This window comes from Emys orbicularis, chromosome 23 (genome assembly GCF_028017835.1).
Source record: "Emys orbicularis isolate rEmyOrb1 chromosome 23, rEmyOrb1.hap1, whole genome shotgun sequence".
Taxonomy (NCBI): Eukaryota; Metazoa; Chordata; order Testudines; family Emydidae; genus Emys; species Emys orbicularis.
The window spans coordinates 18,005,204-18,022,627 of NC_088705.1; the positions used below are offsets into that span (position 1 = coordinate 18,005,204).

The 17,424-nt window shown below is 52.2% G+C and overlaps 1 protein-coding gene across 1 annotated transcript in view; it reads left to right on the forward strand.

The window, feature by feature from the left end:
* SCMH1 (Scm polycomb group protein homolog 1) overlaps positions 1-15,887 on the forward strand; it is an 86,242-nt gene extending 70,355 nt beyond the window's left edge. The window contains exons 13-14 of the mRNA XM_065421577.1: positions 7,000-7,142; positions 13,965-15,887. Coding sequence (XP_065277649.1) covers positions 7,000-7,142; positions 13,965-14,090 — 269 coding nt within the window. The 3' untranslated portion in view covers positions 14,091-15,887. The remainder of the gene's footprint in view (positions 1-6,999; positions 7,143-13,964) is intronic.
* Positions 15,888-17,424: the final 1,537 nt, after the last annotated feature.

Sequence of the window (17,424 nt, forward strand, 5' to 3'; positions counted from 1 at the left end):
GTGTGGGCAGATGGGATGCATATCGGCCAGCTGATGAACGGATGAGGTGAACCTAGTTGTGTGGGTGCTTGCCGATCACTAGTGACACATCAGTTATATTGTGATATATATATATATAAAATAACAGGTGTGTAGGACAGGTGCAGTGAAGCTGCTAAATGCAGTAAATCCGCACGTGTGCCAAATCCATCTGTTTGTAATGAAGTGTGTGATTGTGTGCACGACAGCACCAAGGCTGTGAGGGTTAAAACCAGCAACAATACAGCACACTTAGGAGTTGGGTCCCGTTCTCCATGGCATTGTGCACAACTAACACTGACACTCAAGAGTCGAGATGTTGCGGTCTCTGTGGATGGCAGCTCCTCACAAGACAGGCATGGCAGATGAAGCTCTTGAAGGGAGCAGAGCGCACGGAGGGGCTGCAGCATGTGCAAACAGACGCTGTTAATGGCATGTTAAGGTTGCACAATTCAGCGCTCAGGAGACAGGAAATGAGAGCTGGACCTTCAGCCGTCAGTCTGCCTATGTGTATGTTATAACGCAGGCTTTACTTATAGGGACACATTTTTTTAATTAGCTGCATATGTGCCATTAAGATAAGCAGTGATCATAGTTAACAGCTGCATTGTAATGCATATGCTCAAGAGGACAGAGCTACAGTATTGCGTTTACCGTTTACTTGGCATTTCCTGACCCTTGAGTGCTTACTCTTGGAAGCTTTCGTTGCTTTAACATATTTTTTGTATTTCTTTGATTACACTGCTCTACAGCCAAAATGCTTCTGAAATAAATGTAGTCAAACTTTACTAATTCTGGGTCACTGAGAATGAAAATGATGCTTAAAATTGTTGATTGGCTCTAGTTTTCAAGATATGCTATTGGGTCAGTATATACGACCCTTGACTTGGGAATGGTGGAGGATAAGTGAGTTATAAAGGGAAGGGATCTCAATTTAAACCAGAAATGACTAAAATACATCTTTGACTGGATCTATGAATAAATCTATGACTGGATTTGGACAGTACTTGCTTTTTAGGCAAAACAATGAATGATGCAATCTGAAGCTGGTATTGTGTCATACATGATATGAATTGCATCATGTTATTCCTAGAAGTCATGGATGATGCAATCATAACGAAGCTTACATCACTCTGCTGAACAAATTGCCCTATATCAGCTCTAGAAATCATACAGTGTCGTGCTCTCTTATTTGTCAGTGTTTGATTTTGCAAAGGGACCGTTTCTGTTTAGCCAAAGTGAGCAGAGATGCCTCGTACTTGTGTGAACAGTGCAGATAACTTCTGCTATGTTTGTGGTGAAGTGACTTTTGCATCACAAAAGCGCAGTATAACCACTATGGTTAAGAAAGCCTATCACCTTTATTTTGGCTGCAAAATTGGAGATCAGGACAAGAGGTGGGCCCCACACATATGCTGCAACACTTGTGCAACAAATCTTCGCCAGTGGTTGAACAGGAAAAGGAAATCTCCTGGCAGGTGATGTTAGGGTTTCCATGTTCCGTGACCGTCAAAAGGATCTTGTCCCATTCTTCTTCATGGAAGGTGATCTTGTAGCCTGCAACAACATCGATGGTTTGATGGCAGCCCTCAACATCGTTCACGATCCAGATGAGTGGAGACTGTTCATTGATTCATCGAAGACGAGTCTTAAAGCTGTTTTACTGCATAATGGCAATGTTTTGCCATCAATTCCAGTTGGTCATGCAGTCCATATGAAGGAAACCTATGACAACATGAAACAACTTTTGAGGTGCATAAACTATGACCAACATCAGTGGCAGCTTTGTGGCGATTTGAAGGTTGTTGCTCTCTTGCTTGGTCTGCAGACTGGATACACAAAGTACTGCTGTTTTCTCTGCGAATGGGATAGTCGTGCAAGAGATTCCCACTACATCAAGAAAGATTGGCCACTCCGACAGTCATTGGAGCCTGGGAGGAAAAGTGTTCAGCATCCACCACTTGTTGAATCAAGGAAGATTTTGTTACCACCCTTACACATCAAGCTGGGTCTGATGAAGAACTTTGTCAAGGCCATTGACAAAACTCAAGCAGCTTTCAAGTACCTCCGTGGAAAATTTCCAAGGTTAAGTGAAGCTAAGATAAAGGAAGGTGTCTTTGTTGGTCCTCAGATTCGTGAACTTCTTTGAGATGATGCATTTGACCATGCACTGCGTGGCAAGGAAAAGACGGCATGGAAAGCCTTCCAGTTAGTGGCAATAAATTTTCTCGGAAACAACAAGGCAGACAACTACAGGTTGTTGGTGGAAAACCTCCTCAAGGCATACAAAAGCCTTGGTTGCAACATGTCACTAAAGATACATTTTTTGCACTCTCATCTAGATTTTTTTCCACCGGACTGCGGAGCAGTGAGCGACGAGCACGGCGAGTGATTTCACCAGGACATTGCAACAATGGAGAAACGCTATCAGGGCAAATGGAGCCCATCAATGCTTGCAGACTATTGCTGGACAGTGACAAGAGATGCTCCATTTAATGAATACAAGAGACAAGCCAAGAAGCGCCGAGTAGACACTGAATAGGACTAAACTATGTACAGAATAGTTTTTTGCCTTTTGTTTCATAAAAAAATTTATTTATATAACCCTTTTGCTGATTTTTAAAGTGTTACATAAACAGGACAGGTGAAATATTATCATGTAAAGCAACCATAAACACATGAAAAGACCTAGGTTTACAATTTATGATTCAGACTCTACTATCTACACAATATACATAGACCTAAAATGTAAAAACTTAAATATCTTAGAAACAGTAGCCAATCAGTTGTTTTAATTGTCATATTTGAATTCAGCACATCAAAATACATAATAAATAGCACATTTTATCTCTGAAGCAGACGACTTCTCAAAAATTGTAGACCAGTGTTATTTTTAATAAATGAAAAGACCCCAGTTCTCTAATGGGTGCCAGTTGGCAACGGCCAGCTTGACAAACCGTGGGCTTCGTAGGCATTTGAAGGTTCACTAGTGTCTGTAGGTGTTGCATTGCCAGACCTGGGCACGTAATTTCCCTTAGAAATGTGCGGTTCAAGGGATCCTTTACAATGCACAAACTCCTCCCCCTGCCAGCTGTGCCACTCCCTTCTTGTCCCTCAAAACTGGAACTTTTCTCTCCGTTTAATTGAAAACACGAAGTCAGTTTAAATTTGGCAAAAATAATGTCTGCACGTTCCAAATAAACCCCTCAATGTAGTGGGAGAAACAAGGAGGCTGAAGAGCTGGAGCAGGGCATAGTAAGAGGCAGCAATGAGGCAGGGTCCAACGGCTGATGCTTTGCCAGTCCTCCCCATGGCGGACAGCTGCACATTGTCTCTCTCAGTGCCCACCTCCTAGTGGGGTGAAAAATCTGCTTTACTTGCCCAGGGAACCACTTTCAAACACTTGTTATTCTGTAAAACCAAACCAAAGTTTTCCGACCTAGCAAGTGCAGTCAGTGAGCAACAGGGCCAGGCCTCTTCTCTTTTTGCCACAGCTCTGTTCAGCTCTTTAGAGAAAAGCTATTCCCTTCACTCGCCCATAGCTCAGAAACAGCACCAGGGATCTTGGGGAGCTGTGCAGAACTCTTTACCTTCAGGAAGAGACCAAGAAGGAGCTGAGTGTTCCCTGCGAAGGCTGGTGGTGGTTAGCTTGCAGCAGCACCACTATGTGGTAGGACAGAGGTCCCCAAACTATGGTGTGCGCACCCCCGGGGGGGTTCAGAGAAACTTTTGGGGGGGCATGGCTGGGCCCAGGCCAGCCCCCACGGGGGGCAGGGAGGGAGTGCCACCCACCTCTGCTCCTGGCCCCAGCTGCCAGTGTCCAGGCTGCCGGTGTCTCGGCTGCCAGCCCCGGCCCCACCCCCAGCTGTGGCCCCACTCTTGACCCCCTTACCCCGTCTGTGTCCCCCCCCCAGAGCTGCAGCCCCAGCTTGGGGTGTGGAGGGGATGTGGGCAGGGTAAAGGGGGGCACAAGGTATAAAGTTTGGGGACCACTGTGGTAGGAGCTGCCCAAACACCCAGAAAGCTAGTCCCTGCCCCAAAGAGCTCAAAGGACAAAGGAAGATGCTGGGTGCGGGAAGCGGGTGTAACATAGGATTAGAGTGATCAGGCTAATATTCACTGTCCTTGTTCTAAGCGACAAAGAGTCCTGTGGCACCTTATAGACTAACGTCTGTTAGGTGCCACAGGACTCTTTGTCGCTTTTTACAGATCCAGACTAATGTGGCTACCCCTCTGATACTTGTCCTTGTTCTGCTTTTGTTTAACAAATGGGATACATTTTCCATCCTCCCTCTGTAATTCAGCCCCCTTTCCACCCCATCCCACCAGTTCCCAGGGGCCTTGACTTGATAAGAAACGAGTGGATAAGTAAGCAGGGGCAGAGTTTTGTGAGACCCTGAAAGTGATTGCACGAGCTCTGAAGCTGATCCAGTCTAGAAGGGAGGCAGTCTAGGCGTTCAGGCTGGGGGTCAGAACGGTAGGCAAGGAGGGTGACCTCACCGGCTGGGCTGGATGAAGCAGGGTGAAGGTGTCTCTGATGACATGTCAGCAAAGAGGAAGTGCTCAGCAGTGTGACGAGCAGCAGAGCAGGCAAGTAGGATGAGGGTGGAGCCAGGCCAAGGGGAGGCTGTCGGAGCCCTTGGCAAGAACAGTTCCAGTAGAGGACAGAAGCCAGATTCCAGAATGGACCTGCAGACAGCGGCTGTGAATGATGCACTGAATGAATTGGGAAGAGAAACAAAAGGCGGGAGATGAGGTAGTAGTTGGAAATGCAGCTGGGCGCAAGGAACGCCATGCTGAGCAGGGACTGTTGGGGCCGTGAGGGGAGGGCAGAAGAATCAGGCAAGAGAGGCAGGAGGCGATATGGGCACAGGCACCTTAGAATCATAGAATCATAGAATATCAGGGTTGGAAGGGACCTCAGGAGGTCGTCTAGTCCAACCCCCTGCTCAAAGCAGGACCAATTCCCAACTAAATCATCCCAGCCAGGGCTTTGTCAAGCCGGGCCTTAAAAACCTCCAAGGAAGGAGACTCCACCACCTCCCTAGGTAACGCATTCCAGTGCTTCACCACCCTCCTAGTGAAATAGTGTTTCCTAATATCCAACCTAGACCTCCCCCACTGCAACTTGAGACCATTGCTCCTTGTTCTGTCACCTGCCACCACTGAGAACAGCTGAGCTCCATCCTCTCTGGAACCCCCCCTCAGGTAGTTGAAAGCAGCTATCAAATCCCCCCTCATTCTTCTCTTCTGGAGACTAAACAATCCCAGTTCCCTCAGCCTCTCCTTATAAGTCATGTGCTCCAGACCCCTAATCATTTTTGTTGCCCTCCGCTGGACTCTTTCCAATTTTCCCACATCCTTCTTGTAGTGTGGGGCCCAAAACTGGACACAGTACTCCAGATGAGGCCTCACCAATGTCGAATAAAGGGGAACGATCACGTTCCTCGATCTGCTGGCAATGCCCCTACTTATACAGCCCAAAATGCCGTTAGCCTTCTTGGCAACAAGAGCACACTGTTGACTCATATCCAGCTTCTCGTCCACTGTGACCCCTAGGTCCTTTTCTGCAGAACTGCTTCCTAGCCATTCGGTCCCCAGTCTGTAGCAGTGCATGGGATTCTTCCGTCCTAAGTGCAGGACTCTGCACTTGTCCTTGTTGAACCTCATCAGGTTTTTTTTTGGCCCAATCCTCTAATTTGTCTAGGTCCCTCTGTATCCGATCCCTACCCTCTAGGGTTTGAGGAGGGGAGCCTGCAGCTCTAGGGAGAACTGGAGGGTGCTGTGTTGAGCCTGCAAGAAAAAAGGGATAGCTCAGGCCCTGGCAGGGTGCGTTCTTAACATGGTGTCTGGCAACGTTTCAGAAAGGGTAAGAGAGAAACCAGGGGAGGGAGGTAAATCACGACATTAACTGCCACCCCCGTCCGCGCCAGCGCCGTGCTGCCCTTAGCCTTCATCCCACCCCCGTCCGCGCCATGCAGCCCTAATTCCCCACCCCCATCCGCGCCAGCGCCCTGCTGCCCTCAGCCCTAATTCCCCACCCCCATCAGCGCCAGCGCCCTGCTGCCCTCAGCCCTAATTCCCCACCCCCGTCCGCACCAGCGCCCTGCTGCCCTCAGCCTTCATCCCACCCCCGCCAGCGCCCTGCTGCCCTCAGCCTTCATCCCACCCCCGTCCGCGCCAGCGCCGTGCTGCCCTCAGCCCTAATTCCCTACCCCTGTCCCCGCCAGCACCGTGCTGCCCTCAGCTTTCATCCCACCCCCATCAGTGCCAGCGCCGTGCTGCCCTCAGCCTTCATCCCACCCCCGTCCGTGCCAGCGCCGTGCTCCCCTCAGCCTTCATCCCACCCCCGTCTGTGCCAACGCTGTGCTGCCCTCAGCCTTCATCCCACCCCCGTCTGTGCCAACGCTGTGCTGCCCTCAGCCTTAATCCCACCCCCGTCTGTGCCAACGCCGTGCTGCCCTCAGCCTTCATCCCACCCCCGTCCGTGCCAGCGCCGTGCTGCCCTCAGCCTTCATCCCATCCCCGTCCGCGCCAGCGCCCTGCTGCCCTCAGCCCTAATTCCCTACCCCCGTCCCCACCAGCACCGTGCTGCCCTTAGCCTTCATCCCACCCCCATCTGTGCCAGCGCTGTGCTACCCTCAGCCTTCATCCCACCCCGTCCGCCCCAGCGCTGTGCTGCCCTCAGCCCTAATTCCCTACCCCCGTCCCCACCAGCACCGTGCTGCCCTTAGCCTTCATCCCACCCCCGTCTGTGCCAACGCTGTGCTGCCCTCAGCCTTCATCCCACCCCCGTCCATGCTATCACCGTGCTGCCCTCAGCCTTCATCCCACCCCCGTCCGTGCTATCACCGTGCTGCCCTCAGCCCTAGCTCCCAGCCCGTGTCCATTGCAGCGCTGCGCTGAGCTCCACCCTTGCACCCCGGCACTATCCGCACTGCACAGCCAGACTGCTGATGCTCTCTTTGTCTCACCCTTCAGGCTCTGATAGATACCTAGGATCTAGAGACTCCTCCCGGCTGAACAGCCGAGACCCCTCTTCCTGGACAGTGGAGGACGTGATGCATTTCGTACGAGAAGCTGACCCACAGCTGGGACCCCATGCCGATCTCTTTCGAAAACACGTAAATATATCTGTGTGTATGTCCAGCTGGGGGGCTGGATCCTCCCGGTGTAAATCGGGGTGCTCCAGTGACGTTAACTCTCACAGTCATAGAGATGGAGGCAGAAAAGCCCAGTTAGATGCTCAAGTCCAGCTCTCTGGCCAATGCAGGGTCACCCCCAAATGTACATTTACTAGTGTTTGGAGAGATCTAACCCAGCCTTGCCCCGGTGAGAGCTGGCGTCACTTCCTGTGTGGTTGAAGGTAACTCAAGTGATGTGAACATCTATGTGTATCTCCCGAGAGATAGGGCAGAGCATTGGCAAGCTCTCCAAGGCTGTGAACATGGGCAGGCATTCCAGCTCTCAGCTGGGTTCGGACCCAGAGTCTTCAGCACCGAAAAAGCCTGTGCCACTTATTATTTACTCCCTTTACTGAAATAATGGTCACTCCTGGAACCTTGAAATGCACCTCCCCTGCAGGGAAATGTCTCCTTCATGGTGAATCCCATTGAATGACAGCAAATTGCTGGTCAAAAGACCCTCCCTCCCCCACAGGCCAGGTTGGATTGAAAGGTTCCAGGTTTGTGTGTGTTTGTGTATCTCTGAAATGTAAAACCCTGCAGCAGTTCACTGAGACAGGTATATGGTTAAAATTACAACAAGGGTGGGAACCCCAACCATAAGGTTCCAGCAGGCACTTTGCTACTTTTTACTGTCATTTCACATCCTAAATGGTAATGCAGGTGCAGCCAGAAAAACAAGACAAGACCATGCTGCGTGCGCCTGAACCTGGAAGGTGCTGAGCGCCTGGCCGTGTTCCAGCAGAGCATTTAAGCCCATGCTGAATTCCAAGCCTGCCTCTCATCCCACAGGAAGTCAGTGGCGCTACTCACATGCTTAAGTGCTCTCCTGGAATGGGGCTGGGGCAGGCCTCACGCTCCCTGAGCGCAGGGGGCAGCTGCAGGTTGAAAGTTGCATGTCCTGACTTCTGGTGACTTTTTTAAATGTTGTGATCTCGTCCCTTTGAGGAGGCACATGGGCGGCTGCTGGTGCTTGGTGGGAGACACTTTTATCATGGACAGTACAGATGGCTCTGAAATGGGAGCAGAGTGCCTGGTGCTTTACCAAGGGTTAACGCCGCAGGCGCTGGGTCTACAGTTCTGAGAAATGTTGTTTTCATGACCAAAAAAAGTGACTATTTGCAGGCTAGTGCAGATTGGACCGAAAGTTTCAGAGCCCTCAAATCACAGTAGCTGTTGGTTGGGTTTAGGTTGAGTGGTTTGTTGTTAGAGGCTTTTTCTGTGTGTGTTTCAGCGAGACATCTAAAATCTCCCCCCCGGACACTGTCCCATTGACAGCCTCTTGTTCCTTCAGAGCGGAAGGAGGGGGGAAGGGTCAATTTCTCCTTGTTTTAAGATCCAAGGGGGTTTGGATCTGTATTCACCAGGAGTTGGTGAAAGGAAGGAGGGGGGAAGGGTCAATTTCTCCTTGTTTAAGATCCAAGGAGTTTGGATCTGTATTCACCAGGGAATTGGTGAAAAGTTTCTAAAAGCTTCCCAGGGTAGGGAATGGTGGCAGCGGACCAGAACTAAGCTGGTAGTTAAGCTTAGAAGTCCTCATGCAGGCCCCTACATTTGTACCCTAAAGTTCAAAGTGGGGATACAGCCTTGACAGATGAGTGATGATGTCACAAGGTGGGGGCAGTAATAAGTTGCTAACTTTAGCAGATGCCCACTGAGCGTGCTCAGAAGTGATTCGTCGGTCACTTCGAACATGGTGTTCCCACCCTCTTGTGCTCAGGGAGGGTTTTGTCCAGCTCAGGTTTCAGGCTTCAGGCACGTTTGACATACATGGTGTGGGACTGGCTGCCAATGTAGACTGTAGCCGGACTCTACCTCCAGGAAGTGACGTTTGCTCAGCCTTTCCAGAAACCTGCCCCTGCCAGGCAGAGACCTGCTGTTGAGGGGGTTGAATGTTTGTTCCCTTAGGCTACAGCCTGAAATTAAAGGGGGGGCATTGAGGCTTGTGTCTGGGGTGAGTTTACAGGTGTATAAGCTCACCCTGCCGTAACACGACTCAGCACTACAGTGCAGGCAGCCCCTCAGCAGTGCTTTGAGCCTTAGGTCTCGTGGAAGCAAGTAGTGCCTTTGTACGCCAGTGATTTCTGTCAGCTCCTCTTCCCACTGGGAGAGCTTTGCCTGCTACCCAGGAAGGGCTAGATAGGGGGTGAGGTGAGGGATAATAAATAAATCTGAAACAAAGGAGAAATTGAGGAGAACAATTGTGGGGTTAAGGCATTGGACTGGGAGTCAGGAGGCCAAGGTTCAATTCCTGGCTGTGCCACAGATCCACTGTGTGGCCTTAGGCAAGTCACCTGATCAGTCCATACCTCTGTTTGCTCGCTGCTGAACAAGGAGGACAGCCTTTGGCTCCTGTGCATGGGGTGCAGTGAGGCTAAAGTGAGTGATGCTTGTGAAGTGTGTTGAAATCCTTGGGTGAAAGGCACTACAAAAGTGCAGGTTAATGCAGTTAAAAACCACGGGAAGTAAAGAACTCCAGCAGCATTGCACCCTGGCTGACTCTGGCCTGTCTCTTGGATAGAACCACCTCAGAAGAACCAGGATTTTAAATCCCGTCTTTGGACAGACTTCTCTCCGAGTGAGGGACAGAGGGGGAATCTGAAGATGAAAACATTATCAGACAAAGCCCATAAAGTAATTCATTCTACTCCTCAAAATAGCACAAGCCCAAAGTGCTTGTGGGATGGAATTTGGTGTTGACACAAGCCAACATCCCTGTTCAGCTGTCTTGTGGGAGTCCTCAGAGTAGCTGTTTAATCAGTTTCACAATCACATTCACCTTTGTACTTTCAGAGTTCATTGGGGGGGCATCTCAGCTTTCCCTGCTAACCCCTACTGCACGTTGCCAGCAGGCCAGCCCTTCCTCAAGAGGGAAGGCTTGGGGTTTAGCAGCCACTGCCCAGACCTGAAGAGGCCCCAAGCATCCAACATGTTCCTTCCCTTTCCCCTGGCAGTCACCCACCTGCACGTGGCACCACAGCAGTGGATGACTTGGAAGGGGGGTTCCATCTGGGTGTGGCAGGAGGCACATTCTCTTTCCTGACTTCCTCCTACGCAGTAGTGGCTACAAGAGCCTTGTTTCTCGCTGGTGTCATAGAATCATAGAATATCAGGGTTGGAAGGGACCTCAGGAGATCATCTAGTCCAACCCCCTGCTCAAAGCAGGACCAGTTCCCAACTAAATCATCCCAGCCAGGGCTTTGTCAAGCCGGGCCTTAAAAACCTCCAAGGAAGGAGATTCCACCACCTCCCTAGGTAACGCATTCCAGTGCTTCACCACCCTCCTAGTGAAATAGTGTTTCCTAATATCCAACCTAGACCTCCCCCACTGCAACTTGAGACCATTGCTCCTTGTTCTGTCATCTGCCACCATTGAGAACAGCCGAGTTCCATCCTCTTTGGAACCCCCCTTCAGGTAGTTGAAGGCTGCTATCAAATCCCCCCTCATTCTTCTCTTCTGGAGACTAAACAATCCCAGTTCCCTCAGCCTCTCCTCATAAGTCATGCGCTCCAGACCCCTAATCATTTTTGTTGCCCTCCGCTGGACTCTTTCCAATTTTTCCACATCCTTCTTGTAGTGTGGGGCCCAAAACTGGACACAGTACTCCAGATGAGGCCTCACCAATGTCGAATAAAGGGGAACGATCATGTCCCTCGATCTGCTGGCAATGCCCCTACTTATACAGCCCAAAATGCCGTTAGCCTTCTTGGCAACAAGAGCACACTGTTGACTCATATCCAGCTTCTCGTCCACTGTGACCCCTAGGTCCTTTTCTGCAGAACTGCTACCTAGCCATTCGGTCCCTAGTCTGTAGCTGTGCATGGGATTCTTCCGTCCTAAGTGCAGGACTCTGCACTTGTCCTTGTTGAACCTCATCAGGTTTCTTTTGGCCCAATCCTCTAATTTGTCTAGGTCCCTCTGTATCCGATCCCTACCCTCTAGTGTATCTACCACACCTCCTAGTTTAGTGTCATCGGCAAACTTGCTGAGAGTGCAGTCCACACCATCCTCCAGATCATTAATAAAGATATTAAACAAAACCGGCCCCAGGACCGACCCTTGGGGCACTCCGCTTGAAACTGGCTGCCAACTAGACATGGAGCCATTGATCACTACCCGTTGAGCCCGACGATCTAGCCAGCTTTCTATCCACCTTACAGTCCATTCATCCAGCCCATACTTCTTTAACTTGGCAGCAAGAATACTGTGGGAGACCGTATCAAAAGCTTTGCTAAAGTCAAGGAATAACACATCCACTGCTTTCCCCTCATCCACAGAGCCAGTTATCTCATCATAGAAGGCAATTAGGTTAGTCAGGCATGACTTCCCCTTGGTGAGTCCATGCTGACTGTTCCTGATCACTTTCCTCTCCTCTAAGTGTTTCATAATTGATTCCTTGAGGACCTGCTCCATGATTTTTCCAGGGACTGAGGTGAGGCTGACTGGCCTGTAGTTCCCCGGATCCTCCTTCTTCCCTTTTTTAAAGATGGGCACTACATTAGCCTTTTTCCAGTCATCCGGGACCTCCCCCGATCACCATGAGTTTTCAAAAATAATAGCTAATGGCTCTGCAATCTCATCCGCCAACTCCTTTAGCACCCTCGGATGCAGCGCATCCGGCCCCATGGACTTGTGCACGTCCAGTTTTTCTAAATAGTCCCGAACCACTTCTTTCTCCACAGAGGGCTGGTGACCTTCTCCCCATATTGTGCTGCCCAGTGCAGCAGTCTGGGAGCTGACCTTGTTCGTGAAGACAGAGGCAAAAAAATCATTGAGTACATTAGCTTTTTCCACATCCTCGGTCACTAGGTTGCCTCCCTCATTCAGTAAGGGGCCCACACTTTCCTTGACTTTCTTCTTGTTGCTAACATACCTGAAGAAACCCTTCTTGTTACTCTTAACATCTCTTGCTAGCTGCAACTCCAAGTGTGATTTGGCCTTCCTGATTTCACTCCTGCATGCCTGAGCAGTATTTTTATACTCCTCCCTGGTCATTTGTCCAATCTTCCACTTCTTGTAAGCTTCTTTTTTGCGTTTAAGATCAGCAAGGATTTCACTGTTTAGCCAAGCTGGTCGCCTGCCATATTTACTATTCTTTCTACACATCGGGATGGTTTGTTCCTGCAACCGCAATAAGGATTCTTTAAAATACAGCCAGCTCTCCTGGACCCCTTTGCCCTTCATGTTATTCTCCCAGGGGATCCTGCCCATCTGTTCCCTGAGGGAGTCAAAGTCTGCTTTTCTGAAGTCCAGGGTCCGTATTCTGCTGCTCTCCTTTCTTCCTTGTGTCAGGATCCTGAACTCGACCATCTCATGGTCACTGCCTCCCAGGTTCCCATCCACTTTTGCTTCCCCTACTAATTCTTCCCTGTTTGTGAGCAGCAGGTCAAGAAAAGCTCTGCCCCTAGTTGGTTCCTCCAGCACTTGCACCAGGAAATTGTCCCCTACACTTTCCAAAAACTTCCTGGATTGTCTGTGCACCGCTGTATTGCTCTCCCAGCAGATATCAGGGTGATTAAAGTCTCCCATGAGAAGCAGGGCCTGCGATCTAGCAACTTCTGCTAGTTGCCAGAAGAAAGCCTCGTCCACCTCATCCCCCTGGTCTGGTGGTCTATAGCAGACTCCGACCACGACATCACCCTTGTTGCTCACATTTCTCAACTTTATCCAGAGACACTCAGGTTTTTCTGCAGTTTCATACCGGAGCTCTGAGCAGTCATACTCCTCTCTTACATACAACGCAACTCCCCCACCTTTTCTGCCCTGCCTGTCCTTCCTGAACAGTTTATATCCATCCATGATAGTACTTCAGTCATGTGAGTTATCCCACCAAGTCTCTGTTATTCTCTGTGTCACAGAGACGTGAGGCTGCTCTTTGCAGTGACAAACCTTGGTAGCTTTAGGAACAGCTGGAAACAAAGGGCGGGGGGGAGTCAGTATCATGTGGGCAGCCAGGTCTTTAACAGCCCCCATGGGCCACAGACCACAGCTTAGAGCTCTCTAGTGCATGCCTGACAGCCCTCAAATACCCCCAGTGGAGTGCGCCTCAACAAACCATCCCTGTTGTCTAACAGCCCCAGCCATGGCATGCTTGGAGTATCCTTGATCAACCCCCTCCAAATACCCAGGTTAAATAGAGGCACTGCTCGGGTGGGAGAGAGCTGAGGGGCGGTGGACAGAGGAAGATTTAGCAGCTGTGATTTCCTTGTGGGGCTGAGGATGAGGTGGGGGAGACAGGGAGGGTGTCACTGCAAGGAATGTCCTGCTCTTTTGGACCCTGTCTTTCTCCTTTCTGAACTGCAGCCCCTCCCCGCCAGGCAGTGCCACTGAGCCAGCCTCCCAGTAGGAATTGCCTGCCCCCCAGGGATGTTGGGTCATTCTCGGGCCCAGGGCAGGCAGATGGGAAGGATTCCTGCCTGTGGGAGTGGCTGGGCTGGGTTGGTGGGAGCTGCAGGGCAGTGGGTAGGGAGGGAATGCCTTGGAAATGGCTGACACAGACGCTTGTTGAGCTGGCGTCCGTCAGGTGTTCCCACAGGGTTTACAAGTACCTAGTGAATTGTAGGGAAGGAAAACCTGCCCAGCCCCGGTACCAGCATCCTTTAGTGCCGCCCCCCCCAGTACTCCTGGGAGAGCGAGTTCCAGGGGTGCCCTGGCTAAGCCAGGCAGTGACTTTGGGCTAGTGATGGCACCAGGCGGTGCCAGGGTTTGTAGGGCCGAGCGAGCCTTGCTAACGCTGACCTTCTCTTGCTCCCTGGTGCCAGGAGATCGACGGCAAAGCCTTGCTCCTGCTGCGGAGCGACATGATGATGAAGTACATGGGGCTGAAGCTGGGTCCGGCGCTGAAGCTCACCTACCACATTGACAAACTTAAGCAAGGCAAGTTCTGAGAGGACTCTGCGGGACAGCCCGTGGGAATGCCGGGCTCCTGGCCACACCCAGTCGCGCCCCCCCTGCAGACTGGTACGCATGCATCCACCGCAGGCAGACACGGCCCAGAAACGCCTGCAGATCACTACATGGATCCACCAGCCCCCCTCCTTCCACTGTCAGGAGCACAGTAGGCATGTGAAAGGAGACCATTTGTTGGTTCCCCGGGGACCAAACAGAGCTCGACTCATGGACGTCCTAACGTAAACAGAAGAACCCTTTCCTTGCTCCTCCGCTGACGCTCGTCTGCAGAGCCCAGTCCCTCTGCACCCGAGGGGACGAAGACACACTGTGTTTCGCAGAGTTCTTCAGCGCCCTGGGCTTCTGTGATGCTGGATCCTTTCCCCTTTGTTCCCCTGCAGGAGTGCGACTCTCTCATGTCTTTCCTCTGCCCCGGTTCCCTTGTCTCTCCTGGCTGTCTGGTCCGGCCTAGCCTTGTTTCCTCGCTCTGTATCAGATGGACAGCTCTGCTGCAGATCCTACGATGCTGGCATTTTCCATGCCGCCATGCGAGGCTGGGCAGGACAGGCTGTGAGAACCCAACCCCTGGAGTTGCAAATCCACTCTGAGTAACACTATGGCAAGCTTAAAAGACTGTGCACCCTGTTCCCAGCCCTCCGTGAAGGGCTGTGTGCGGGGGACTGCAGCCCAGAGCATGGTCACACAAGCCTGCTAGTCCTGCTGTCTTGACAGAGCAGCCTTTCCTCCTTGGCTGGGTCCTCCTGCCCCGGGAGGCCCGAGGCTGGTGAACTTCCTCATGCTGGCAATGCCGAGGTGGCAATTCCTTTGTATTTATTTCTGACAAGGCGGGAAGCTCAGCTGGGGCAGACACCATTGAGAGCCTAGAACGGACTGTTAGCGTGGGCTGTGGGCTAGGAGGGCTGGGCGCCCTGTTGAATTCTTCTCTCTTTTTAAGGTGTCATCTGTTTAGGAAACAACAATGAAATGTTTTTGTATCTGTTATGAAATCGCAACCCTCAGAGCTCTTTACCCAGCAATGTAAAGGTTCGTCTGTCCAGATGGTACTGTTAGAATGGCCTTACCTCTCCATTTCATTCTGTCAACCATCAGCAGGTTCCAGGGGTGTGTGACCGGGGCTGGCTGTGTGACAGCAGGATCACAACTTCTGGGAAGGCCGTCCCTCTCTCTGCCCTTCCTGGGCCTGTCCCAGCTCCCGGTCCGCACAGCTTGTTTCAAGCTGTTTAATGTATTTATTTGTGATGGCACTTGAGCAGTGACCCACTGTCCCATGTCTGAGTTGCTGCAGCTGTAGAGAAATGAGGTGGAGAAGAACCTAGCCAGGTGCCCCACACCTGCCATGGGGCAGGAACCTGCTCCCTAGGGAGCCAACGGAACTTTTTCATGAACTCCGATGGGAGCAGGCTCTTCATCACAGCTGTTAGAGCCCTGCAATGGAAAACAAGGGCTGGGTAATGCCCCGCACAGTCTCACTGCCTGGTGTGTGACAAGCAGAGGGAAGAGCTGCCATGCCTCTCGGTGTGCGCATGAGTCAGCTCCGAGGGCATGGTGGGGCTTGAGCACTGGCCCGCTACCCATATGCTGAGAACATTGCCCAAATGGACAGGATGTAGGGAAATGTCCATCACAAGCACTTCTTTCCTCTCCTGCCTTTCCCTCTTGCCGTCTGTCCTCCCCCAGCCAGGGGCTCCCTGGGGCAGAGGGCCATGGGAGCTCTTATGTGGCTCTGCTTTACCCCTAAGGGGAAATTGGAAAGAAAACCCAAACGTAATAAAAGGCTGTTTGTAAAACAAGGTCTCTGCTCAATCCTAGCGGCTGTCCCCAGCACAGCACGACGAACCGGGCGAGGGGCTCGGCCTTGTCGCTCGTCCCGTGGCCAGCGGCAGCACAGGAACCTCCTCCTTGGTTTTCACATTTCCTTTGCTGCTGTCCAGCTGCAGACGTGCCTCTCGCAGGCAGGTCCCAATGCAGTGCAGCCCGCGTGCTCCTCGGCACTTACTTTCTGTTGAGTTGTTTATAAATAGAATAACAACGTTCCTCGGCTGGCTTTGTCAGGAGGTTAGCGAGGCCCAGTCTACAGGGCTGTCAGCCCCCCACGCAGCCTGGGAGCTCCCCACCCAAGGCGAGCAGGGGTCTGCCCTGCACTGTTGCTTCTCCACCAGGGAGGGCGCGCTCTGCCGCTGGAAGCTTGTTCGGCCGGAGGCTGCAGGCGCGTACAGATTGGAATGAGCCATTGGCAGGCTCCAGCCCAGTCCTGCTTGTACATCCGGCTCCTGAGCGTTTACACCTTTGAAACTACCGCAGCCAATGCAATCCCGGGAAGCTGCCTGGCCGCTCTGCGAGAGCTGTCTGCCTGCGACAGCAGCTCGCCTGACTTGGGATCACAGAACTGAAGTTCCCAGCAGTAGATTGTGCATAATCCCTGGAACCTTTAAAACTGTCAGTGTCTTTACTGCCCCTCTCCTCACCTGCCTCCCCTCTGTCTGCATCTGGGGGAGCCCCAGGCGTCTTGGGGAATTGACAGGGAGCCTAGTGAGGAGCCAGTCATTCCCAGGCCTGAGCTGGGGTACTCGGTGCATTGCCTGGCACCTGCTTTCCTCCTTTGTTTCTCCCCCAGGTGCTGCTGTTGCAGCGCTGGGCCCAGTGAGAGTGTGGGCCAAGCTGGGCTGCACAGGGAGCTCGAATCCCAGACCTGCTCTGGTAAGTGCAGTCGATTTACCACCAGAACCAGCCAGCCTGTCTCTGGCCACACGCTGCCTACGTCCTCACGCTCTGCACATCCCTGCACGCCAGACACACCGCCACATGCACCGTCCCTGCCCAGAGCTCCTTCCCCTGCCTGCTCGGCTGCAGACGCTCCCACGGCAGCTCTGAGCGTAACTAGGCTCGGCTGCCCCGACTGCCTTGTCCAGGGCAGCTCCCTGCTGGGATTTCATCACCGAAGCCATCTGGTGAGGGGCGCAGATCAGGCAGGGCCCGAGTGCCCTGGGCGCTGCATTGCTCACGCTTTGGGACTTGTGACGCCCTGCTAAATGAAGTGCCATCCCCCAGCCTCTGGGCGGGGCGAGCGTCCCGCCCCACAGCTGTGGCGGCACAACGCCGTGCCATGGAGGGGTTGCTCAGTCTCAGGAGCTGGGCGGAGAAGTGATTTTGCCACATACCAGCAGAAGGTGACAGCCAGTAATGGGGCCAGCATTTCCTCTGGCCTCGCCCGCCCCGCCCCGCCCCAGGGCCTGTTACAGGAGATCAGGGCGTGACCCCCATGGCATGGTGAGAGGATGGGCCCCAGAGCTCGAGGCAGCGCCAGTCCCAGGA